Source organism: Cheilinus undulatus, linkage group 13 (assembly GCF_018320785.1).
Source record: "Cheilinus undulatus linkage group 13, ASM1832078v1, whole genome shotgun sequence".
NCBI classification, from domain to species: Eukaryota; Metazoa; Chordata; class Actinopteri; order Labriformes; family Labridae; genus Cheilinus; species Cheilinus undulatus.
This window is the reverse complement of record NC_054877.1, coordinates 22,260,559-22,287,822: the sequence shown is the minus strand read 5'-3', so window position 1 is coordinate 22,287,822 and position 27,264 is coordinate 22,260,559. Positions and strand designations below refer to the sequence as shown.

Genomic DNA, 27,264 nt, shown 5'->3' with positions numbered 1-27,264 from the left:
CCTTTTTAATACATAGGAGGGGTCTCCTCCACAGACTCTGTCATCTAGGATTTTTGCATTTTGCATGTTTCTACAGACAGTACCACAGAAGGGAACCAACAGATATGCCTTTTTTATTCCAATGGTTTTCACAATTACCACCAGAAGTGGGCATCTCAATCTAGAACCTTACTGTTAGATTTCGCTAATATTACCAAATTAACACACTATACCTTTAATATTAGTCTTTTTCATTACAAGCTAAAAACTCAACACAGGAGTTTTAATACAGGGCTAACAAAGTACAGAAAGTTGCCGCTTTGTTTTGTGAGAGCAGAGCCATTCATTAGATACTTCTGTTTTGGTTCTGCACTAACAACCCTTCCTGCCAAGTTCACCTTGCTGGCAGATACTAAAAGGAACACAGACATCACCTGAAAATTGAGTCCAGCTTGTTGGGTCTGTTTTGGACTTTCTTTCAGAAGCTTGAGTTATAAATCTGCATGGGCCTGAAAGGAATTAATACCTTGACAGAGTCTGGGTCAGTATACGCCTGTGGTCGTTAATTTTAAAAGCAGGCTGAATCTTAACACCACTCTGGATTTACAAAACCCTGCTTTAAAAAGCAAACATTTCAACTTTAATAGGGCAAGCGCACTAAATGCAGTGCTGAAGTGCATGGAAGCGAGTGTTTGTGAGGCTGAGTAGGCTAATGAACCTAAATTATTTAGTGTGCTGCTTTGGTTTGGTTAAGAACTCTGGGTTCTGGCCTCTAGGGAAACCCTGTGCCAGTGTGTGTTAGTATGCCATTTCCTTTTCTTGCAAAACAGACAAACACACAATCTAACCTGCTTGAGCAGAAAAAGAGCAACCCTAGCAGGGGGCAGCTTCAATAGATGCAAGGCTGAAGATCCCCTGTCCTCAGACACTGACCTGAACTCTGTTCATTCACCTGACTGGACAATTAAATCCTGACTCCAGTGTAAAGTTAGAAAAATCTGTTAAACCCAACTCTCTCTTGAGTAGGAGTGCTTTTATTTAAAGCTTAGGCATTTTGGGCCTCTCGGCAACAGAATGTGCATGTATTGATTATATGAGTCTGTGCATGTTTTTTTTACACTTCTCCCTTCTACTCAAACTCTAATAAAGCTGCCTCTGCACTACAAGAGGCTCCTGTGTGGGCAGCTCTGAAAGGATCACTCGTCAGCTTGCCAAAGAGGACAGCGGCCCTTTGATCTAGGCAGCCTTCTGTACATGTGTATGTGCGTGAGTTTGTGTGTCTAGCGGGGCCAAAGTGAGTTCTCTCATCTGGCCTCTGCAGAGTCTGTGCACTCAAAGCATGACCTGAACCCTTCAAAGTCAAAACTGGCCTCTGCATTGTCCAGAAAGATCTGCTGAGATGCACCATGGCAACTCCTCGAATTAGCTGCCTCTTCCCATCATCCTCCTGCTTCCATAATCATGCTGAGTGCTGAATACCTCATCTGTCGCTCATATTAAAGACACAGCGCAGTTTAGAGGCTGCTTACCCTTATGCTCTAGATCCAGCATTCAAATGAATAAGTTCCGATACTGAAATGTGTATTAAAGCAGCATTAACCAGGGGTGGCAAGAAACTAATGACATTTACTCAAATTAGTGTAAATAAGTAGTTTTGGGGTAGTTTTGAAATCAGTACTTTTACTTCTACATAAGTTTTAACCAGAGTAATTGTACTTTTACTTGAGGACAACACTCTTGTACTTTTTCCACCTCTGTTGCCTACACAGTAGCACATAGTATCACTCTGTAAAAGTCAACTCTGTCTACTGCAATCTCAAATCTTGGGGTATGTGTGGATGGAGTTCCTCGCCATGCCCTTGGGGAGTGTTAGGATGTGTTTTATGTGCCTGTAGGCTTCTGGTTCACTTCCCAGTCAGGGCCTTTCTGCGCAAAGTTTGCATGTTTTCCCATTGCATGCTGGTTCTCCAGCTTCCTCCCTCCATCAAAGACATGCTTATTAGGTTAATTGTTGGTGACTTTAAATGAGCCATAGTTTTGAGTGCCTGGTTGTCCATCTTTTTATGCCAGCCCTGTGATTGACTGTCCCTGGACCCTGTCTAGGGTTTACCCTTCCTTACGCCCTAAGACAGCTGGGGTAGACACCAATCCCCCGTGACCCCGAACATGATAAACGGTGTAGCAAATGAATGGATGGATAGCTTCAGTTGACAAAATCTCAAAAACATTTCAGTCACTAAAAAGTCCTTAGATTTTAGTCTTTACTTCAGTCAAGACATTTATTTTCCTGGACCTAATTTAATTTGCCAAATTGTAAAATTGATATGAATATAAAAGGCCAGTTTAGCTCTGATGGTAGAGCAGGTGCCTGTATACAGAGGCTAGAGTACTCGATGCACTGGTCAGAGATTGATTCCCAGTTCTGACACTGGTGCATATCTTCCCCCATTTTCTCTCCCTTGTTGTGCCTCCTCTAAAATCTGCATCATTTGGAGAAAAGCCTCTGCTAAGTGGCACTGTAACACATTAATGCACTATCATTACTTAAATCAAATAAACTGATGATCACATTATATGCACAGAGGATAAATGTCATAAATTTTGACTGTCCAACAGTCCAGCACAACATGTTTCCTGGTTTTCTCTCTTTGACAAAACCTGAACTAACTTTTCATCAGAGCTTTGATAATCAACAACCTATCTTAGTCTTGTCTTCATCATGGGAAAAAAAAGAAGTCGTTGACCCTTTTAAAGTCATAGTTTTAGTCAACAAAATTAACACTGTATTGAAGGCAGCACTGCATGCACTGACATGCAGACAAAAAGGCCTTTAATGTGACTGAGGTCTACAGTTGTAGCAGCTGCGCCTGAGAGTCAGCCAGCAAGTCAGCTGAGACAGTTCCCTATCTCAACTATCTGTTCAGGACAACCATTCAAAGACAGCTCAACATGTGTCAGCATGGTGTCCCCCCTCCCCTTACCCTGCCACCCCCTCCTCGCTCTGCTTCCTCCTCAGCAGACGTGCCTGACATTCTAGACGAGCCGGCGTACATTCCACACATGCTTCCATCCTGTAAGGAAACGGCGGAAGAGCAGGCCAGACATGTCACAAGAGTATGAGTGCTGCTTTGTCTTAACAGTGAATGCATCTGTGTTTGTATGAAAGTGCTCTTCAGGGCCTTTCTCTGTGGGGCTGAATGAAAATTAAGCCCGGGTGCTGAGTGGTGTTATTGGCTGTGTGAAGGGAGGGAGGGAGAGGGGTGGAGAGAGTGCTCAGGTGACCACAGTTAAGCTGTCTCACATGGGATGTGGAGGGAGGCGTTGCCCTCCGAGAGGCTTCAGGGTAACTTCAGCGGCCTTTAGCGGCTGTTGGTCGAGCTCAGCTGACTGCACAGCCTCGCTCTGGAGTCTTTTTTTCCCCCTACAAGCACATCCATCCACATGAGCCCCAGTGTGCATGCTCATACAGCCTGCCAAATGATGCTATCTGAATGAAATCATTCTACCTCAAGCAAGCCAGGATTCAAGAGCACAACAGGTCATGGAGCGCATGTGACTGTAAACGTGAGCCGGTGCACATGTGGCCATTTTCAGCTTGGTATTGAGTGACCTCCAGTTCAACAGCCTCTCAGGACAGGAAGCTGGAGAGTATTAGTGCCTCTCTTGTCTTGCTCAAACCCAACAAACAGTTTCTCCTCAACTGTCCTCAGCAGACACTCAGTTTCACTGACCCCCCCCTTCTCTCCTCAATTCATTTCCCTGAGCAGCGACAGCAATAGCAGCAGTGGTGGAGGCAGTATGGTGAAGAAAGGGGCTTCCTGCTCTTTGGAGGAGCACGTTAACCCAACTTGGCAGGCAGTTAGTGTGACAGTGGCCGTGCTGGATGCCAATAGGACAGGCTCTGTGCAGCATCTCAATGACCAGAATTCAGTGGGTCCACAGAGAGGGTTTATGGTCCTCCCAGCCATACTGCTCCCACCCCTACTCTCCATCCAACCACAAAGGCATTCAGCCTTTTCATTAGGATGATAATGGGGTAAAAGCCGGAAAAGGGCCCCATGTCTGTGCACCATAAGTTGTGGTGATGGCTTTGTGGCAATGTCATGCGTGTCCATGGGAGCACAGTGTGCTGCTACGGTCCAACAAAGTCAGCCTAGGATGGAAGTAGCTGGAAATTAAAGGAAGTCCCTTAGGCCAGGTAGATCTGGCAAAGAAGAAACCACTAGGTCATGACCTCACTCCATACAAAGTCATACCATTACACAGTTAAACATGAGTGTGCTACACCATCACTGGGGAAGCAGAGATAGGCTAAGAAAAAAAGCTAAATGGCTGTCCTTATTATCAACAGTTATCCTTTGCACTCAACTTGCATGACAGCATTCACATATACCACTATAACTTCAATAACACTCAGGCTCCATCTTTCAGTCAATTGAAAACATACTCTGGGCTCATGCTGCTATATTTTTGCATCCTAAGCTGAACGGTGTGTGAATGCAGAAACTACCCACCTGTGAAAATTACACTGTCTCAGCAAAACAGGAAATAAACTGTTGCTTTGCTCTAATAGTACAATGTCACAGATCTGCATGAATGCACCTGTCTCTTTCTGTGATACAGGTGAACAACCTGTAACAATCACTAACACAGAGGATGTGCAGTCAAGGCCCCAACAAGTCCAAGAGGAAGCAGAGACCTGAATATGATCATCTCTGAATGCATCACTTACCTGCATAAAAACGTAGCAAGGAACCAATTTCTGTGTTGAGCCCTTCCTCTTGAACTCTCCACGGGTCCTTAAATCCAAGCTTAAATAGAAAGTCATTCTGGATCTGCAGAGGCCTCTCATCTGGGCTAAGCCTCCTGACAGCTTCACCATGCAGCTGAACATACAGTGTGGGGCTGGAATCACATGAATCTCCATTGTGATCCACTGTCAGCCCTGATTTTACAGCATTCTGGCCACAGTCCGGGTCTTGGATGTCAGGTGTATTACCTGTAGAACAGGCTCTTGACAATGAGCCGGCACTACTGCTGGGTGGCAGGCTGCCCAGATTGTGAGGGTTGAGTCTGCTATCTGGTCCCATGTTGTTCGTCATATTATTTATATGCTCTATGTTGCAGTGTTGGTAGTTGGCAGTGACAGAACTGATCCCATTGCTGTGGTGTTGTGAGATGGGGTCCATGCTTGCACTTGACGTAGGGCAGTCGAGCTCCAGTTCGTCCGAGGAGCTGCCATACATATCGTGGCCGTCTGTGGCACTATCAAAGGAGGGACTGAGGATGGAGGCCTCAGTGCCCAGGACCATGTCATCGCTGAGGGAGTCCCTGTGCTCGCTGAGCCGGGCCCCAGAGCTCAGATCATCAAATGCACTGCTCTCCACATCAGAGCCAGAATTTAATCCATAGCTGTCCATACCGTTTCTGTGCTCTGAATCATCATCATTGGGGGTATCCATGTTAGAGTTAGAGTTCAAATCTGACAGTGAGCACGTTATGTTGTCTTGTGACTCTGATTCAGGGCTGAAAAGTTTTCCATCAACGTCCTGTTGCTTTAGCCTGTCATCTGCATTCTCCATGAGCAGCAGCCTCAACCTGTCACTCGGATGGCCCCTTAATTCTGTGGACTCTAGGGAATTCAGGTGGTTGCATTTTATACTCGACTCTTCGTTCACTTTGCAGTGGTTTTCGTTGTATTCATACTTCACACTGCAGTTGCCATTTTGGTCAGTCTTAGGGTTATCTTTACAAAAAATGCGCATAACGGAGCTCGACTTACTGCAGAGTTTGCTCAGATGGAGCGCCACCTCGCCGGCTGTGGTGTCCATAGTGCAAAGAACCGGTCTTGGATATGAGGGCGTCAGTCTATCGTGGACATGCACTGAGCCCCGGTGGAGGTCTGCTCTCACCCACTCGCGGTCTGCGGGCTGCAGCTGCATGTTCTGTCGGTGCTTGAGCAAAGTCTTCCGATCCAGACTCCGAGTATGCAAAGACGCAGAGGACAGGGCCGAGTTCATCTTGCCGCCGCAGGCGGCGGTGACAGCGGAGGTGGCGGTGGCTGCAGCTGCGGCGGAGAGGTTCCTCTTTAAGCGCCTCCGTCTCAACAGGAGGGAGCTGGAGTTACTGGACGAGCCCCGGCCATTAGACGCCACAGTTCGGTTTGACGCACTTGATCCCGTTGTAGAGGCGGAATGAGAAAGGCTATTCCCGTTCTTTGCCTCTACGCGGGAGGGTGCCGAGTGTCCACCGCCATCATCCGCTGGAGTCCCCCGGGCGACAGACAGTCCGTTGGGCTTCTTCATTAACTTGCTCGCGCCTCCATCAGACGCGCCATCATCAGCGGCAGGCTGCACACTTTCCATCTCTGCCAATGAAAAGTCCCCCACTCTAAATAAATAACGGTGCGCACTTCGTTACACCTACAGCCTCTACATTTAAAAGCCTTAATACGTGCCCACCGTGGTAAATGTCCGCCAGCTGGGCGGTGTTGCCGACTTATTCCACTAGTAGTCATTCACTTCTTGCCTTCCTTTCACCGTTGGAGTCTCCTCCGCTGCTCCAGTAAAAAAAAAAGAAAAAACATTTTACCGATTCAGTTCACTGGGAAGAGGCTGGGCGCGCGGGGACATATCAGGGCGGAGACGTGACTGTGCGTCCCATTTAGAGCAAAATACAGTGCTGGAATATGAAATGAACGTCGGCCGACCTCCTACGCAAATACTGACTGATATATATTCATGAGGAAGACACAAGATGGGGTCGCTAACAACAACGCGGGGCGGTGTGGGTAGTGTATTCGCCAACTGGCCTCCTACTGAACGCGCTGTTTGGAAGATATTATGTTATTACTACATTTCCCAAGAACCTCTCTTTCCGGTTCAGTCAAGTGAGGCGGTGAACAGATGAGAGGCGTAAACATAGCTCGTATAAAACGTTTGGCGTGCCGCTAACGACGAACGTCCTCTTATCTGTTGAAGTGCGTTCCTCTTAACTGCTTGTTTATTTTATAGAAATGTACTGTATCTCTCCGCGTACGCAGTCACGACGGTTTAATGATCAACTATTGAACATAAATGACAACATGATCTGTTATCAACAAAAGCCCTATCAACAAGTCTCATACACCGTGTATATTTGCCTCTGATACACTTCTTCCGACTTGCTGCTCAAATAATTTCAATCATCTCTCTTGGTCTGTTTATTAAAGACTAGTGGTGACTAGGCAAATAACTTCAGCTCCATCTCATCAGGACGCCATTTCACAAGGCCGAAAAGCCCCGCTCAGTCTGTGTGCCATTATTTTGTAGTATTTCTCGCCATCTAGTGGGCAAAACATGTAGCCTCAGCTTAAACCCTTTGTTGTTACAGACACAAAGAAGGCTTTTACCCTTCTTCTATTACAGGTCTGCTTTGTTTCCAATATTATAACCCAGTTTGTGTCAGACTTATACATGCACAGTCTGTGTGCTGGTGTATGTAAACGAAGGTGCACCGACAGTTGTGACAGCAATTTAAAGTTAAAAGTTGCACAACTTTTATGTTATTTTGTATCTGAAGTTTTGCCGTCTGACCCCAAGCCTGTGTTAGGGTAGCTGTAATTAAATGTTAGAATAAGCAGCAGTTGTAGAAAGTAGACCTACGTAGGCTAAATTAATTGAGCTTTAGATTTGGGCTACCATAGTTTGATATAGGCTATATTTCCGATGAAAAAATTACAGGCTTAACTCCATAATTGAGTCTTTTTGTTCCAAATAACAACTGGGCTAAATCATTTTCATTTTAAAAACTGTGTCAGTGCAAATTCTTGTATAAATTTTAACCAAATTTGAATTTCAAGGAGGACCAATATTTGGGACAATTTGAATAACAGATCACATGTTTTTTATCAATCTTTACTTTGAAGAAACAATGAAAAATGCTAGTTATACTGTACATCTATAGATTAAAAATATGAATATTAATGACAACTATATCTCAGAAAGGAACTCCTGTAATTTTATGGACTAGTGTATTTCCAGTTTTGCATTTTTAATTCATTTTTTAATTCAACGTAGTTCGACATAAACAAAGTCTGGCAGTTACATTCAGGAAATATCCACATGAGAAACATTACAGACTAAGACTAAATAAATAGAGAAAAGTGTCTAATCAGGGAATAAATGAAGACTTGTTTTAAAAGTAGTTATTTGAATGGTAGCTTTATCAGTTATAGCTAAAGCTAACATAGCTACACTAGCTATAATTAATGTTGCTACATAAGTCAATTTAGCTAACTCAGCTTGAGATGACATGCATATGTAGCTTACCTAGCTGCTTTGTGATCTTAGCTTTAGCTATGTAGCTCCATTAGCTAAGTTTTCTTTAGCGCAGTGAGCCTCAGCAAACATAGCTAAAGCTAACTTAGCTAAGCAGATAATATAGATACGTAATTTGCATAGCTGATTTGTAAACTTAGCTTTAGCTACATTAACTCAGCATCTCTGACAGCTATGTAGCTCATGCAGCTAATGGAGCTACAGTCGCTAGAAAAAGTATGTGAACCCTTTGAGATTTCTTAGATTTCTGCATAAATTGGTCATCAAATGTGTTCCGATCTTCATCTAATTCACAACAATAGACAAACACAGTCTGCTTAAACTAATACTGCACACAACTGATATGTTTTCATGTTTTATTGAACAAAACATGTAAACATTCACAGTGCAGGGTGGAAAAAGTATGTGAACCCCTAGGCTAATGACTGGTTGACCCTCTGTTGGCAGCAATAACCTCAACCAAATGTTTCCTGTAGTTGCAGATCAGACCTGCACAATGGTCAGGTGGAATTTTGGACCATTCCTCTTTACAAAACTGTTTCAGTTCAGCAATATTATTCGGATGTCTGGTGTGCATTGCTCTCTTGAGGTCATGCCACAGCATCTCAATTGAGTTGAGGTCAGGACTCTGACTGGGCCTCTCCAGAAGGCGTATTTTCTTCTGTTGAAGCCATTCTGTTTTTGATTTACTTCTATGCTTTGGGTCGTTGTCCTGTTGCATCACCCATCCTCTGTTGAGCTTCAGTTGGCGGACAGATGGTCTTAAGTTTTCCTGTAAAATGTCTTGATAAAATTGGGAATTCATTTTTCCATCAATGACAGCAATCTGTCCAGGCCCTGAGGCAGCAAAGCAGCCCCAAACCATGATGGCCCCTCCACCATATTTCACAGTTGGGATGAGGAAGTGATGTTAGTGTGGTGATTTTTTTGTGGAGTATTAGTTTAAGCAGACTGTGTTTGTCTATTGTTGTGAATTAGATGAAGATCAGAACACATTTGATGACCAATTTATGCAGAAATCCAAGAAATCTCAAAGGGTTCGCATACTTTTTTCTAGCGACTGTACATAAGCTACGCTAGCTGTGTTAGATAGATTTATGGAGGAAAAGTTTTTTTTCCTGTTAGCAGACTGCTTACTTTCTTCCTGCTAGGGTCTACCTATGACGTCCTACCATCACCTACCATCTGTCACAAGGTAGATATACATGGAGGCATGACAGGGTTTTGAAGAGTCTAGCAGCAGGAATTGAAAACAGAAGGCGACAGGTGAATGCAGGACATAATCAGGGAACGAGGACGGTTCAGTTTGTTAGAGAGGGAGAGAAGGTTAAAGGAGGTAGGTTTTTAGGTAGGCACCAGTTAGGCCAGTTAAAGGATGCTAAGGACTGGGAGATGCAGGTAGATTTAGGAGGGAAACTTGTTGTGCCACAGGAGATAGTTTGCACCAATCTTACGCCTGACATAGGGTCTGCCAGTCAGCATGTAGTTTATTTTATAGAGCTGACGGTTCTGTGGGAGGATTCTGTGGAGGAAGCCTATGAAAGGAAGAAGTTGAGATACGCAGATTTAGGAGCAGAAGCTGAACAGTGAGGATGGAAAGTTAGGACTCGTCCAGTAGAAGTGGGATGTAGAGGGTTTGTAGCAAGGTTAGCTGTTTCATTACTTATAGAGCTGGGAGTGCAGGGACAGAATTTGCGAAAGACAGTTAAGGAGATGTCAGATGAAGCAGCTCAGGCCAGCCAGTGGATCTGGATGAGGAAGAGTAATGCCAGCTGGGGCAAAAATGAAGGTTGACGAAACCTCTTAACTTCTCTATCCGTTAGTTTCGTTTAATCCTCTCTCTACTCTGTCTTCCCTCATGAAAGTGAGGGAGTGGGTGGGGGTGGGGGGGGGTAGAGCACCATGCCACGCCAGGCCGGGGGTGTGTGTTTACCCACGACAGGCTACCACATCCTTAGCTCTGCCTCCCCCACCCTATTGCGAAGCTTGCTCTCTCTCTGTCTCTCTCTTTCTCGCTCTCCCTAATCTGTCTCATTTTCCCCTCCTTTTTTACTCTTAGTTATTGGTAATAATAGTTGCACTGTAATCATGAGTGGTGTTAAGGAAGGTAGTATCGGCATAGTCACTACCTGGAGCTTGCACGTACAGAGCCTGGGTCTGTTGAAGGTGGCATGCTGTTGAGGCTGTGTGGGCCATGTGGTAAGATAGGTAAGATGATGTCTCCATGTTGGCATGGTGGGTGGTGGGAGCCGGCATGGAGGGGGGTGGCTCTGGGACGCTGGAGATCGCTGTTCAGCCCTCTGGAGGTGTCGTGGGACTAACTGGACGAAACACTGACGAAGGAGGGTTCCCACTTGACAACCCTGTGAAGTGTGGGTTTCTTACTACCCATCGGTCTGCACGGGTGACTTGCGGAGGCAAATAGTAATATTTCTTCACTGAGCGCTGATCCTCTTCATAGGGCACAAGTCTCTTGTGTTTCATTCAAGCTGTAATCAGTTTTTTTTTTAAGTGAGGTTTGTGCTTAAATATTAGTAGTGTGTACAATAACATAAACTTCAACCACCTCCAAGGTTTGGGAACTCCTGTTCTATAGCATAAAACTATCAGGCAATTAAATGTATAAACAGGCCTAATAATGCATCATTGAGACTTTTGAAGCATAAGGACCGCTTAGTTTCAAATGTCTACTCATGTTCTCACTTTGAATGAATCTTATTTTCTACTTGCAAACTAGGATCAGGCAGAGTAAAGTTTAATTTAAGTGACTTTGAAATCCATAGGATAGTTTTGCACACAGAAATGAGACTCCTGTTGACACTGGTCATTAAATGATTAGGTTGTTTTGTACTCCCACAACTAGTTAGTGAAAATCCCAGTTACTTATGGCATCTGACAATTTTTTTGGTCATTTTTAATTCAGCACGCAAACAATATCAGACTTCAGCTTTTTAATGTTAGCAGGTCCAGACAAGATATGCATCACCTTACTTATTTAAATACATTTTAGAGCTACAATTTAAATTCTAAAGTTGTGCTTTTTAATCCGTAATCCTTAAGGGGGGGCCTTTCCTCTAACAATGGTGTGTTATTCAGTCTCACTGTCTGTTTCTTTCAGCTGTGCAGCTTGAGGAATATTTTACTATCAGATTTAAATTTATCATGAAGTACAGTTTAGACTATTACAGAAATTTAATTGGGATGGGTAACAGTTGTAATGCAAATAGCTTAACAGTGACAAAGGAATCTACCATTATAATGTCAAAACTACTGGAGTGCATTCACATGAGTTAAAGTAATTAATATCACAAGACATGGGTTCTGAATATTCTTTTAAATAATAAAAAAAAACATTTACTGAAACAAAACAGATGCATTCAGAAGTGGAATTTAATTGGCATGATGTATCCTGTACACGGTATTCTGTATTTCAAAAATGAAAAAAAGGAACACTTTCAAATTCATTCAGCTGCTTCACCAACAAGAAAAAAGAAAAAAAACGTTTATTGCTGAATTCATGTTCCTTGATTCCAGCAAAATGAGAAACCTCATGCTCAGCCGAATGGCTCAGGTTTGTTTCTAAAGCTGAAATTAGAACTGGAGAGGATTTGTCAAAATTTAATCCTATTCTCTATTGTACTGAACCTATGGATGGGACGTTTTCATTGATGGCATGATACTGGAATCATACAGAACCTGGTTCTTACACAAAAGATACCTCATATGGTTTCAAAGTTTCTGGGAAGGGATGATCCAATGAAATCATGATTTAAACAAAGGTTCAATCAATTCTGAGGAGAAAGTGCTTCTAACTAAATCTGAAATACTTCACATGGAAACCATAAAGTGCAAAATATGTTCTATCCTCTCTCCTTCCAGGTTTAATTGGTCATCCACCCATCACAGATTGAGACTTGAAAATAAAGGAGAGCATATTTTCCATTGCAGACAAATGAGTTAAAGTGGGCGGCCAACAGCCTTTCACCTCTACTTTTCCTTGTCAAGAATTTCATATTGCAACTTTAACAGTAAAAAATAACAAAAATACTCTGTGTACATAAAGCTTATGAGCATTAGAATACTGGTGTAGGATCAATGATCAAGTGACTATACGGTGGAAGAGAAGAAACAAAGTGGTCACAGTTCAGAAATCTAACAGTATTTTACACGAATAGGCCCTGATTTTAAAACAGTGACCGCTGTAAAGCCAAACTCTTCTCAGTGCAAAAAATTTTAGCAATAAAAATCTAAAAATCCTGACTTGAATTCACCAAAATCTTAAATTGTGTCAGAATTCATCACCAGGTTCAGTCATTGATTTGAGATTGAATCAAGTATTGTTGAGTCTGTTAAAGAGGAAGATTTGTTTTGGTGACTCAGTCAAGAAATAAGCAGAAAAAGTCCTCCTAAAAAAATCCCATCTAAACTAAAGTATAAAAGAAAAGTAAAACCCTGAAGTGAGGCGTATAGTGTAGAAGCACAGTTTAAAAAAAAGGTGGGGACTACACCTGTGGTTTTCTCTACAAACAACAAATATTGCTTATTTTTCAAAGCTTTTAACATCATGAGTAAAAAAGTAAAGTATAATACAATGTAAAGATCATTTAACACAGCGCTGCAAACACGAAAGAAATGAATGAGAAAATGTGGCGAGCCAGCTCTTGGTACTCTATTTTGAAAAAAAGAAAAAAAAAATCACAATCCAATGAGCTGGAACATTTAAAATCATGACTAAATCATTGATGACCCAAGTGCCCTTATCAAAAACAATTAAAAACAGACAATAAAAAAAATCTTAGTTGCACAAACTGGAAACAGAATATCTCTGCCAGCTGCATTTTTTTAACATTAAAATGTATAAGATTGTGACTTTGTAAAGCATGATACTTCTTTGAATGTAACTCTTTCCTCATTATAAACAAAATGTACAATTGGAGAGATCACAACTCTCAAATTCACAGTTAAGCATTTAGATGTCAACATCGTCGGTACGGTGAGACTTGCACGTATGAGGGAAGAAGAGGACTACAGAGTAATGACACAGAAGAGACTCTAGGGGGTGCTATAGCTTAGGAAAAGCAGAGGAAAGAAAATATTGCACATGATTCTAATGTTAGACCCCTGTTTGAAGCTGCTAAGTCCCAGCAGGTGCAGTAAAGATGGATCCTCTGCTTATATCAGTGAGCTAAGAACAGTCAACACTGCATCCACGTGCAGATTAGGGTGAGAGGAGTCCAGAGTGACAGCATTATAAGGAAGAGGGGGTAGAAATGTGTCCACTGAGACATGTCCACTGGTGTTATTGATGAGCCAAGATGCAGCTTTCCTCAGTAGATGTTCAAAGTGTCAATCAATTGCGAAGAAAGAAAAACCTCGGGCTGTCCGTTGCCACAGAACTGAGCGCCTTCCTGAGAGCTCAGAAGAGAGGTTGAAGTGACAGTCGAGCTAATTCCAAAAGAGGGGCGATGTGGATCAACTGGAGTCAGTATGTGCTACTACAGTGGATGGAGTAGTGGGTGTCTGCATCTTGAGAGCGTAGTACCGACTCAGTTGTTTTGGGTCTTGGAAAAAGGCATTTCAGAAGACATGGCCTTATTGTAGAAACGGGCACCATTTAACTGTCCAGCACTTAAGGTTCTCAGTGGAGGAGCAGTGGGACCGGTCGGGCACCGCTCGAGACAGTGATGGTCTACTATGGTCTGTGAAACCTAAAAGATAAACAGAAATAGAGTTGTATCAGATATTTCATCACGTTTCATCATCCCAGCAAAGAATAGCTGCCAAAACCTCCAGCATGTTAATAACTCCAACTACAGAGTGTATCTTAGACGAGTGACATCATCCATCTGTTTGAACCCTTCTTTAAGGCGTCAAGTTTTGCAGTTTGGCCATCAACAGTTGCATCACGTGAATGGCACAGTGGATACGCATTGCTGCATCTCTATTTTATTTGACAGGCTGATGTGGTAATGGTTTGTCAACCTGATAGTCAAACCCATATCCTGCTTTAAAGGCTACATGGACAAAATGGGAATATAGCTGTGTCTCAATTGAGGGGCTGCATCCTTCAGAGAGTGCATCTGAAAACTGTTTATGTCAAAGCAACAAGTCTCGCTTTGAAGCTCCTTTCAAAAGTAGCTGAAAATTGTGACCTTCTTTTCCCTGCAAATGAAGGATCCATCTGGTGCATTTCATGTCCTTGCATATCCTGAGATAGGGTAAACTAAACAAGACAGCACACTCTAAAGCAGCCTTGTGATGGTCTTAAATCTAAACAACTAGTTTAAACACAAAGGGAAACCTACGAGTACTCATGTTAATCAGGACAGAGGCCCTGATCTTCAAATTTGCTTTAAAATAAAAGGTTATGTGACATGACGTTGGTTATGTCAGCAATTTCCAGTGCAGCTGTCAAGGTTGCTAGGTGCTAGTGGCGCTGCTAAGAAACTAAAGGTTAAGGGGCGGGTACAGCTGGTGACATAAAATAAGAAATTCTCCAGGCCATCTTATCTCAGTTCAGCTCCAGTGAAGTGGATGTTGTAGGCCATATACTCCTTAGAATGATACCCCTGAATTGAGACACAGCTTTAAATTCACAACACAAATCATGCTGTATTGAACTGAACACTTGAGAAAAACGACTGAGGCCACACTCTCATTTTTTTCTGAGAAGACTGTATTTCAGAGAGGTTGCATATCAACTAAACATCACAAAAATACTGCAATGTCCATCTTTCTGGGAGCTGCATGTTTTTCTTGATCCACTCTCCTTTTTCATTTGGAAACAGATATCTAGTTAGAGGGTGGCCAAACAACAACAGCTGGAAACCTGCACTCAAGGTCAAGGCCGCCAATGGGGGGGGGGGCTTTTGGGGGCCCAGCCAAATAAGGACCACATGGAGGTCAGGTAAATCATGGTCCATTGTAAAATTAATCTCTGATAACCATATTTTACATTTTTTCTGAATAATAACCACTCCTATCAAAGCAAAAAAAAATAAAAATTTAAATAATTTATCCTGTAATGTATCCTGTAGTACATCATAGCATTTTCAAAATGTACACCCCTGTTCTTGAAACAGAGTTTCAAAAATTTGCAAAAAAGAAAGCGGCAAAATGGGTTAAAAGTGGCAAAAATAACTCAAGAAGCTAAAAATGTGATAAATTAAAAAAATGTGGGTTAACAAAAAAGTGGCAAAAATAGGCTTAAAAATTGTGAAAAGCAGTTAAAAGTGGCAAAAATGGATTTATTGTGTAAACAAATGTGACAAAATGGGTGGACACAATGATGAATGACTGTTAAAAATTATTTTAAAAAATCCTTTGAAAGTCAGGACCCAACAATAGCTTTACACACTTTTCAACCCCAAAATGAAGTTACTGTTCACCAGGACACTAGCACCAATACTACTGATCCAACACATGTGGATTTATATCATCAATAAATCACAACTGGGGGGTGTCCATTCACTGGGTTTTTCAGGGGCCCAGCCTGCCTGCACTCATAGCTTCAATCCCATTTCACCCCTTGTCCTTACCACTTACGCCTACCCCTCATTTTTGAGTTTCCCCTTGCACCTTGAAACAGAGTTACAAAGGGCAGAGGTAAAACCTTTCCCTACAAAATGGGAAGACCCTTAAGCTCCTGATACATCCTCAGCGGTCATCGACAGCAGTACATAAACAGATGTGACAACAATGGATATTTCAGTCAGGACCACTTTGACAAGACGAACACATAATTTGCTGTTATGAATATTTTTTGTTATATTTGGCAGAGTGGCAGGGATCCCCCTGCCTTTCCATAAGCCTATGTGGAAAGCATCAAGCAGGCACAGCAAATGTTCCTGCTCTTCCTGTGCATACAAGGAAAGCCTGAGTCAGGGAGAGAAGCAGCAAAAAACCCTAGAGCAGAGCAGAGCAGGGCAGGTATCAGTGACAACAGGACAACACTGATAAAGTCAGAAGCAGAACAAAGGAGGAGCTGGGGTGGAGGAAGCTTGCAGAAAGTGGCTTGCAGAGGCAATAGCCAAACAAAGCCAGGCTAGAGCAGCTCAAAAAAGGTAGCTTGAGTATGATTTGCCAGTAGTGTGCTTAGAAGCAAATCAGCTGGCTGTCAGCTGATGAAGGCTTGTTTGAGATCAGCTGATCTCAGTTATGTGGTAGCACTCGACTCCGTGGCCTGCCTGAACTAACGCTGTATGCTCAATTTCTACAACAAACAATAAAAATATTCTTGTTTAGAATGAAAATAACCAAAATGCAGTGAAACAACATTAAATTATGATATTAGATTGTCGTCATAACTTTCAAATCTTGCTGATGGGAGATTTCCCATACCCATTGGTTTGGAGTGTGCCTCAAAATCTATGTTTTAAGGGCCATGTACTTTCCTCTACCCCACAATTCAAACAAGAACCAGGGCACCCTGGAGTGAAATGGGATCCAGTCATGGATGTGCCCAGGCATGTAGTGTTTATTTTGGGCCAATCTAAATACTTTATTGGAATATATTTGTGTTTTTTTTTCCAAATTATATTAAAGGTTAGTTTAAATGGGTATGCAACAAACAGGAGAATACTAACATTTAAAAATGCATGGGCTCTGTTACATTTTTGACATGATGGTGGAGAATACGTAAAGAGGAAGGCAAGCAAGAAGTGGCCCCTGGGCCGGTAGTTTAAGATCCCTGGTCTACGGCACTGAAATGGTACATGAACTGGCATCAGCATCAAATGACTCGACTCTGGTCTTTACCTGGTTAAATGGCGACTAGACTCGTGCACTTCCATCTCATTGCTCTTGAAATCGTTGAGTTCCTTCCGTATGGCTGCCTGCAGAGAACAAACAAGAAAGAAATTTGAGAAAAATAGCTGCAGAGGCTTAGTGCTCAGAAAAAAAACAGCCTCTAAGCTCTGACTCTACCTCCTTTTAGCATGCTTCATGCATCATTTACGCTTATCTGGAGGCCATGAATGATTCTGCTGAATTCTCTCCTCACATCACAAGAGCCCTCAATTTCCTCCTCTTGAGACATCTAAGAGCATTAACAATAACACACAATCTGTTGCTCATCTACTCTGGTAGTCGGCTTGGGTTTTTAACTATAATGAATTGGTGATGTCATGGATTTACATAGATTAAACACACTGAAGAAAAACACAGTTAAAGTAATGTTTGGACCAAAACAGTTATTTTTAGAAAAAGCAAAGCTCTGCAGTGTTTTTATGTATTAGAGGCAGACAGTCTGTGGATTAAAGGCTCAAGATAATACACATTTTCAGTGTGAAATAAGACTTCAGATCATAAAACACTGGGAATGAAACCAGTGCTGGGATTGTTTCAGAAAAGGACCATGTGGTGTGATCTCTTCAACCCTTGAATACTTTGCTTAAATATGTCACCCTAATTAAAATCACATAACTTGTAAATTTCAAGAACACATTATTAGCACCAAACACACAAAAATCTCTTATTTATAGATGTAAGCATTTTTATTTGATCAAATTTAACCGTTATCTAATCTGTTATCTAATATATTTAATGTACTGTTACACATGGGCTACCGTAGATTTTCATAGACTGTCACCTTGCAAACAGCGATGAGTCAGCACAGTAAACACTCATCAGTCATTGCTTTGTGCTGCTGCTCCGATGTTTTTGCAGTTGAATGTAATTAGACAGATGTGCCAGAATTACTCAGCTTAAGAGCTTCTGTTTTATAAACAAGCAGAGGATTTTAGAGCACAAATCAGAGCCTCTTGTCTAAGATGTATTTTAGTTACATAGCTTCACAAACCCTGATGAATGAGATCTCACTTAAAGGTCACACAAACGTGGTTATCAACCCAATAAGTAAAAAGTGTGTTTGCATAAAAGAGACAGTGTTTAGCATGTGGCAAATCAAGACCATGAACAAGTCTGTAACCAGTGAATTGTTAAATTTCAAAATTGTATTAAAAAATGTGAAATTTAACACATGATTCAGAATAAAACCTCACAGCTGCAGAGACAAATAAAGGAGAAACTTTTACTGGCCCTTAAATTTGGCAATTCTTAAAGGAATCATTCTTTTAAGATATATTTCTGGGATTTTTATGCCTTTATTCTTAGAGATGAGGACAGTGGTCAGAATCAGAAACAGGGATGAGAGAGTGGGGAAGAGACATGAAGGAAAGGAGCCACAGGCTGGACTTGAATCTTGGCCTGTCTGCGTAGATATGGGGAGTTACCCAAGCACCAGCCCATCTAAGCACAACTGAATACTTTTGACCACTGTGTTCAGAAGCCACGACTGATGCCAGGGGTGGAAAGAGTACACGACTGTTGTACTAAAGTAACAGTTCAGCTACTCTGGCTAAAATCTACTGTTTTTACTGTAAAAGTAGAAGTGCTGGTCTATAAATCTACTCAAGTAAAAGTACAAAAATATTTAATTTAAAGGTTACTTAAAGCACTGAGTCGCTACAAGCCTGAATGAGTATGGAATATAATCTAATTGTGTTTCCCCCCCCCTTTTTCCTATAATGCATAGATTTGTACCAGAAAACATCTGCTCAAATGCAGATTTTAAATTACCAGACAAATAATAGTAATGCTCTACCCAGCTCCAACGTAATGCACATTACAATGACATAAAATAAACCAGGCTTTTCATCTCCTTGCTTGAACATAATCATATTTACAATGAGAAAAAGGCATCTCTGCAAGGGGAAACAGTGAAACATATTACCTGCTGTCACCCTAACCCTGCAGTTTGACAGAAGGATGCTTTTTTAAAAAAAATCTAACTTTGACCTAAAAATATGATTAAAAATTATTATTTTTGGCAGGTCAGTGTTTATTTGAAATACATGAATGAATGTTGATGTATCTAACTGACAAAAGATCTTAGATATGCATTTCATCCTTGAGCAAACCTCAGTAAAACTTTCCTCCTCTCTGTGATGGCTCCTGTGCACAAAAGAAAGCTGTTCCCCATTCATGAAGTTATAGACATCCATGTTTGGGACAATGCCCGGTGAATCATTTCTTTGACTGTCACCACTGCTGCAGCGGTGTGCTGAGTGCCTTGCCCAAAGGCAGAATGACTACCAAAAGACACTGGAGTTAAGATGAGTCAATGTTCGAGGAAATTAAAAATGTATTCTGCTGTTTTAATAACCTTTCATCCCTTCAAGCATGAAATGTGTGACAGCAACCCAGCCTGGTGATGTCATTTCGTCTGCTATCTAACATGACTCAAGGGGACGTCTCCAGCCTTGGGGAAGATTCTTCTACGACAGGAGAACAAACAATGTTCGAATCTGTGCACAACTGTAGCAGAAAGGAAAAAACATGTCAGCAGAGTAGTTCTGCAGCTGAGGGGTCCTGAGGCACCACTCGTCCGATTACTCTCTTATGTAAGGGGAGCTGTTGCATAATCAAAACGCTGAATCCCCGTGATTTCCACATGAGTGCTTCTCAGGTGTGTTCAGAGCTCTGCATCATCAAAGCAAAGGAAACAGCATCACAGCGCTGAAAATCAAGAACTCATTAAAAGTCAGAGGCTGGGGCTTCTGGGCAGCGAGCAGCAGGACTGCTCCGGGGTTTTGACTCACAAACAGGACGCAAAACAGCTCAGGTGGAACTTGCCGTGACAAGACTTGGGAACACATCCTGCTACCACTACTCTCCTGATTTACAAGTTGCGTCATATGAAGCACAGAGGCAGGGGGAAGAGTGTGATGGCTTCTGAAGGAATTTTGACAATGAGCTTTGAGATTATTAGCAGATTATTTCGATTCAACTCTAAGGAGAGGTGAGTGATACTGGCCTTGTCAGCAGCTGTGAGTCGGGTCCAGGGCTTATCTGCCCGCCTGTCGTAGTCCTGGGCATCTGATACTTCTACATAGTCACTGAACCGGATGAGGATTTTGGCCTGTCTCAGCTCCTCCACAGTGGGCCTCTGGCTCAGCTACAATAAGAGTAGGGGGAAAAAAGAGTTAAGGAAGAAAACTGGATAGAGTATTACAAGTCATTGTCACAGTTAGCAGCTTCTAAAAATTTGCATATTTGGGTTCGTAAAGAAAGATTAGGAAACAAGACGGGCAGATCCACTTCTTCTTAAGCAGGTGCATCAGAGTTCAATATCACACTGCTCTGGCATTCAGGACTTTTATTGAATCAGGGCTTCAACTTAACATTTAAGCTCTGGTAGACCTTCTTTGCTGAATTTATAAGACGGTGCAGTTTCTAAATGCCAGAGGTTACTTAGAAAACTCGAACTGAAGTAATGCAAAAGTTATTTGTCCATCAAAGAATAAACTGTTTATAAAGACAGTCTAATGTTAAATACAGTAAAGCTCCTGTTGTGAGTTTAAAGCTGGTTAGGACGGCTGAAATTAATAATGACAACTTTCTATAATCTACAAAAACAAACAAGACTATCAGCAACAAGACTAATTATTTACATAATGCTATTTCATATGCTTAAAACTACTGTCAGGGGGTAAGGCAACACAAGACAACTTTATTTGTATAGCCCATTTCATCAATGGGATTATATTCATTGTCCAATGCAGTTAAAACTACAATAAAATTCATAAACTAAGGTATCAATATAAGGTGTGGGATGTACGGTGTATTCAAAGGTAAATGAAAAAAGAAACATCTTTGACCTGGACTTAAAAATGTTTATGTTAAGGATTACATCTAATCTCTATCGCTGACCAAAATCGACAGATCTGAGGCTCCTTATTGGTTGATAAACTACCAACATGTAAGAAATGTATTCTGGGACCATGCTGTTCAGTGACTTATGACTATTAAAGCACTTTCAAATATATTCCAGGAGTCTAGAAGAGATTTAAAAACCAAAATAATGTGTTCAATTTCATTTGTTTTGGCCAGGAGCCTAGCAGCAGCATTTTAAATGAGCTGCAGCTGTTTCAAGGCCTGTTAAAGGACCATTACACTCAATCCAACTGGAGATAAAGGTATGGACCAGCTTTTCTTATTTTTTCAGAGATACAAAACCCCTCATTCTGACCGTGTTCTTAAGATGCTATCAAGTTGTTTCAGCGACTCATGTAATATGGCTAATAAAGGTGAGATCTGAATCAATGAACACATCAACATTACAAACTCAGTCTTATATTAGAGCCTGAGACTCAAGTTTACAAATACTGTACTTTACATTTACATTACTGCTGAACAAAATTATCAGTTTTGTCTGTATTTAAATGAAAGCAGTTTTGATTAATCCAGTTATTGATAACCTAACCTGCCTAAAGTGCTGTAATCACAAGGTGTGAGTGCCACATATGCACTATATGGACAAAAGTAATCGTCCACAAGACTATTACACCAATGGGGATTGTAATGACGTATTCAGTTACATGAACTTTAATATCGAGAGCCCTCCTTTTGCAGTATTCAGCCTTATGTCATTTAATACTTTCATAAGGACTTTTTCTCGACTGTGGTCGGGTTGGGTGGATGTTGGAAAAAGCGATTTACAGTTTGCTGCAGGATCAGCATTTTTATAAATACTTTCCACTGCAAGGATTTTTGTTGACTTACCCATTTTATCTTTAAAAGAAAGCAGGATGAGCTCTTTGTTGTGCGACTGAAAAACTGTAACGTTTCTAAACTGAAAGATGTGAAATATACGATACAATTTCTTGCTGTGACAGCTGTGAGATTTTTGTTTGTAGCAGCATGTCAGCAGGAGAGCAGAATGTGCTATAACCTAACAGAGAGTGATGGGAACACGCTCAACACCTCCCTATGGGGTCGAAGGATTTGGCAGCCAACATGCTGAAGGGGCCAAGGGCAACAAGGGCATCAGGGAGAACTACAATACAGAGGCTTGGTAAGGAACAAGATTCTCTCTTCTGGTTAAATTTGAGTCACTGTCGCAGTGTTTGTTCATCCTGGCCAACAATTTAGCCCCTCCACATGCTCTGAGGTCAAGTGTGGGTTAGCGCCTTTTAGTGCTATTTTGGACTCACCTTTCGTGTTAGCCTCCGTTTTATCTCCCTCTTCTCCTCCATTTCTTCCTGTTCATTGCGAGCTGCAGAAAAAAACAAGATGAATGCAGACGCATGCAAACAGTGAACTGCTTGTAAAATATTTAGAAATTACTGAAAGGGAAACAAACACCTCATTTGCATAATGTGGCTTGTTAGATGTGCACTAAACTGGATAAGTTTCTTAACGCCTAAAATAGTTCCCATCATTGGCTGTTTAATTCTATTAGGAGTGAGTATCAGGAGAGAAATGATTGCTTTGTTCTTTTCAAATTGTCCCAAGGCTTTATTTCTTCATGTTTGTGATCAACTTATTAACCTATTTAAGAATTTTACAAGCCAGATATGCTGATTTTTTCTGCTTTTGTCCCCCAAAAACTCATGCATGTGTCGTACATTATATACAGACTCAATTATGGAGACAAAATCCCTCAAGCGCAGAGGAAGATGTGAAAATGTGAAACATGAGTAAACAAGGAGCATATTGGGACACTACCTCCTGTTTGCAAATGCTTCTACGCTCACACTGCAACAATGCTTGAGCTGAACATGCACTGTGTCTGTAGTAAGACTCGTATTTTTGGATTCCCAACAGAACCTCTACAAACAACAAATTCCTGTTTGTTTAACCTTGCTACTGTATGACTGTGAGTGATGGGAAGGGCTTGTCTTGTCACTTATGAGTCCTCAGACTTTGTCTATTCCTCCTGTGCTCTGCCAATCACACAGACGCCTCTAGGAGAGCAGGAACTTGCTGGTAAATCAGTCTTTGATGTGAGAGCTGCAGAGTCCCAGGCTACAGAACTGCTTCTCTCTGATACTGCCTGTGTTTGAGCTAAGAAAGCAGTCTCCCTGGACATGACTCCTCGGGGAGGCCTGCTGCCTGCCTTCCTGCTGCAGATGAAAAGGCAGACCAAGGAGGAATAAAAAAGTGAGAGATGTATGCCACCAGCTTTCACATAACTAGGCCTCTCATATTACCAGGCTATACTGTATGAAGCCTGCATGCACAAAACATTCTAATTAATATGGTCTTAATCTTCAAGATGATGGTTAATTTTGTATATTTCAAGGCATTTTTCTTCAGTTGTTCACACATTAAATTGGGGTTAGATACCAATACCTTAAACTTAAATATGATACTAGTGAAACTCAAAGGGTGCACATGGCAATAAGAACAGAGGTCCTAGGAACTCAAAATGAAACTGCCTGAAACTTTTAAAAGACTAAGTCCTCTCCTACACACCCTTTTCTCACGAAAGAGATGTAGTTTCAGTGCATCTATCAGTCTTTAGATTGAGACTGCTTGGGTTATCATTTTAAGATTTCTTTAAAGTAAAATGTATCAAAATCAATACAATAAATAAGAGAATATTGTTGCAGCCTACTACCAAGATGGTTTCTAAAAAAATAAACATTTTAAAATAAGATAAAAACAACATTTTTCTTATACTCTTCAACAAACTGAGCCCTTCTTTATTTATACCAGTCTTAATATTTTCTGTTATTTAGTGGAAAGACAAGACAATATTGCATTTTTAACAGTTACTGAGTAAAGCTTGAGATAAAGAAGCTGTAATTTTTTTTACATCTGTTTTAAATAGCTGGGAAAACAAACAAATTTCATCTCAAATCAACTGTATTATTCAGGATTTTTGCCCAAAATGATTTACATTGGAACACATCATGATGACATTTTTCTGGATCAATATTTATGACCGGTAGGACTTTCTACAAAGTTTAAGGGCACTTAAAAACCTTCATTCCCATGTTATGAAGTTTAATGACTTTTTTTATTCTACAATAAAATGAATTCAAGTTCGGAGCAAAATCAACGTCACTTCCTGACTCTGTACATGATTACTTACAATATAGTAGCGCTAAAACTATAGTAAGGCTATATAAATTTAAAAACATGTAAATCAACTTTGGTTTTAAAAAATGGTTTATAAGGCAATTTTGGGCTTAATTTTTGTCACCAGTTGTTTATATCTCTCCCTTCTTCCATTCTCTCTTCACGCTCTTTTGATCAGCTGATTATGGGCGTTCACTCTCCTATGTACTAAGCTAATCAGATACCACAGCCTCGTTTGTCCAATCATCATGCACCTTTCATACAGGTGGATCTCAAAATATTAGAGTATCATGAAAAAGTTTTTTTTTTTGTCACTCTTTTCTGAAAGTGAAACCAATATATTGTATAGACTTGTTACGCATAGAGTGAAATATTTCAGGCCTTTATTTCTTGAAATGATGATGATTATGACTTACAGATAAGAAAACCCAAAATTCAGTTTCTCAAAAAATTAGAATATTACACAGGATCAATTAAAAAGGATGTTTTACACAGAACTGTCAGGCTTCTGAAAAGAATGTTGGGCCTCCTTTTGCATGAATTACTGCATCAATGCGGCGTGGCATGGAGACGATCAGCCTGTGGCACTGCTCAGGTGTAACGGAAGCCCAGGTTGCTTTGATGCTGCTGGAAAATGAAATCCGCATCTCCATAAAGCTTGTCAGCAGAAGAAAGCATGAAGTGCTCTAAAATAGTAAGATGCCATGGCAGCCCAAATCATCACTGACTGTGGAAACTTCACACTGGACTTCAAGCAACGTGGATTCTGTGCCTCTCCACTCCTCCTCCGGACTCTGGGACCTAGAAGAGTGGAGAGGCACAGAATCCACGTTGCTTGAAGTCCAGTGTGAAGTTTCTACAGTCAGTGATGATTTGGGCTGCCATGGCATCTGCTGGTGTTGGTCCACTGTGTTTTCCACAGTCAACGCAGCCATCTACCAGGACATTTTAGAGCACTTCATGCCTCCTTCTGCTGACAAGCTTTATGGAGATGCTGATTTCATTTTCCAGCAGGACTTGGCACCTGCCCACACTGCCAAAGGTACCAAAAGCTGGTTCAATGACCATGGTGTTACTCTGCTTGACTGGCCAGCAAACTGGCCTGACCTGAACCCCATAGAGAATCTGTGGGGTATTGTCAAGAGGAAGATGAGAGACACCAGACTCAACAATGCAGATGACCTGAAGGCCGCTATCAAAGCAACCTAGGCTTCCGTTACACCTGAGCAGTGCCACAGGCTGATCGCCTCCATGCCACGCTGCATTGATGCAGTAATTCATGCAAAAAGAGGCCCAACTGAGTATTGAAGGCATAGAAATCAACACACTTTTCAGAAGCCTGACATTTCTGTTTAAAACATCCTTTTTTAATTAATCTTATGTAATATTCTAATTTTTTGAGACACTGATATTTGGGTTTTCTTATCTGTAAGCCACAATCATCAACATTTCAGGAAATAAAGGCTTGAAAGATTTCACTATGTGTAACAAGTCTATACAATATATGGGTTTCACATTCAGAAAAAAGTGACAAAAAATATTGAACTTTTTCATGATATTCTAATTTTTGAGATGCACCTGTACCTTAAATCTGTTGTCCCCTCTTTCACAGTCAGCCTGCCGATTCAGTGAAGCAACCCTCCTCGACACCAGCCACCTGCATTAAGTTCATCTACTCATCTCACCATGCATACCTCAGTCTGCACTAGCTAAACACATGGCACATTTCTCTTTCCTCCAAATTTGTAAAAAAAATTACTGTCAAACTCAAATTAAGTCTCTCCTGATTGAACCGTCTATATGTATAACTATACTACTTCATTTTGGTTTGATTTGATCCACCATACTGCTGTGCGTAGAGTTTAAGTTCCCCTTTCACTTTGTTAGAAGTGATCTATGTTTATGCACCAGTGTTGTTTGTGGTCTGCTCCCACTTTCTGACCTTTGTGGGAACTCCCTACAATTTGAAGTGCAGTTTTTCTAAACAGATTTGTATAGGTACACATCTGCACTGCACCAAAATGGTTTGGTAGAGACACATGCACCTTGCACCTCTAAAAGCATGGTATCAAAAAGTACCTAACAATTTTGACAACCTAGCACACAAGTGACTTAACGATGTTGAATATTCATGGTCAAGACACTTACGCTTGAGGATATTCCTCTGCTCCAGCTCCTCCGCTGTGGGTCTCTGACTCAAGCGCCTGCCAAGAAACATGCATTCATGGTTAGCACATATTCACAGGCCAAAAAAAGTCAACAAGCAAACACTGAGTCAGCATGCAAAAAAAAGTTAAGTTATTTTACTTACACAACTGATAAAAATCTCTCACTGCTCCAATAACCTACAAGAGGAGTGTAAACGTTTCCTGAAGACGCATGTTTAAAGATGTATTTCTTTGCTTACTTTGACAGCAAATCCCACTAAGGTTGTCTTAACGGTGTATTTCACACATAACAAGAGCTCTTTAACGATGGACAACCCAGAGATTTAAAGTTAAGGTGTTATTCCCCAAACTTAATGAAATATGCATTACTTCAAGCTTTTCCTTAAGGGAGAGAAAGGTGTTGTTCAGCCCTGTTAAAAGTTGTGCACATCTGTAAGTGCATGTCTTATGACAGCATGACAGGTGAACTTCCCAAAACATTATTCAGCCATGGTCATCCAAACTATTTCTTCTGTTTTAATGACTGTGTGGTAAAATGTTGGTGCAATGCAGGGAGTAAGGCACTGTAAAAGCCAGACTTTCTTTAAGACTCAGCTCTCATCTGATGATGAATAAGGCATAGAGGATTTTGGTAAAATCACAAACCAAATGGAAGGGTTCAACATTACAGCTGCCTAAAATAAACCTAGCTACCACACACAATAAAGAGACAAAGACATGTGGAACATGAGAGTCAGACACTGTCTCCTTCACAGCCTTTCTTTCCTCAAGTATCTGAAGAGGTACATTTTGCACACATTATCTCCAATTTCCTCAATTTGTAAAGGACTGAGATGAGTAAGACACCCAGAGGCAATCTCTGAAAGGTCACTTTAAGTGCTTTCAACCTGGGACTCTTATTATAGCATCGTGTCAGGACCCTGAGGCAGCAG

The 27,264-nt window shown here is 41.3% G+C and overlaps 2 protein-coding genes across 4 annotated transcripts in view; both read right to left on the bottom strand.

Annotated features, from left to right (window-relative positions):
• Positions 1-6,683, bottom strand: part of phlpp1 (PH domain and leucine rich repeat protein phosphatase 1) — a 71,967-nt gene extending 65,284 nt beyond the window's left edge. Inside the window, exon 1 of the mRNA XM_041803070.1 lies at positions 4,712-6,683. Coding sequence (XP_041659004.1) covers positions 4,712-6,344 — 1,633 coding nt within the window. The 5' untranslated portion in view covers positions 6,345-6,683. The remainder of the gene's footprint in view (positions 1-4,711) is intronic.
• A 4,986-nt stretch (positions 6,684-11,669) lies between these two features.
• LOC121519983 (phosphatase and actin regulator 1-like) overlaps positions 11,670-27,264 on the bottom strand; it is a 127,965-nt gene continuing 112,370 nt past the window's right edge. For all 3 annotated transcript variants that reach the window (XM_041803143.1, XM_041803144.1, XM_041803142.1), the window contains exons 8-12: positions 26,313-26,368; positions 22,292-22,353; positions 20,113-20,253; positions 17,055-17,131; positions 11,670-14,005 (exon numbers count right to left, since the gene is read on the bottom strand). In XM_041803143.1, the coding sequence (XP_041659077.1) occupies positions 13,990-14,005; positions 17,055-17,131; positions 20,113-20,253; positions 22,292-22,353; positions 26,313-26,368 (352 nt within the window). In that variant the 3' untranslated portion in view covers positions 11,670-13,989. The remainder of the gene's footprint in view (positions 14,006-17,054; positions 17,132-20,112; positions 20,254-22,291; positions 22,354-26,312; positions 26,369-27,264) is intronic.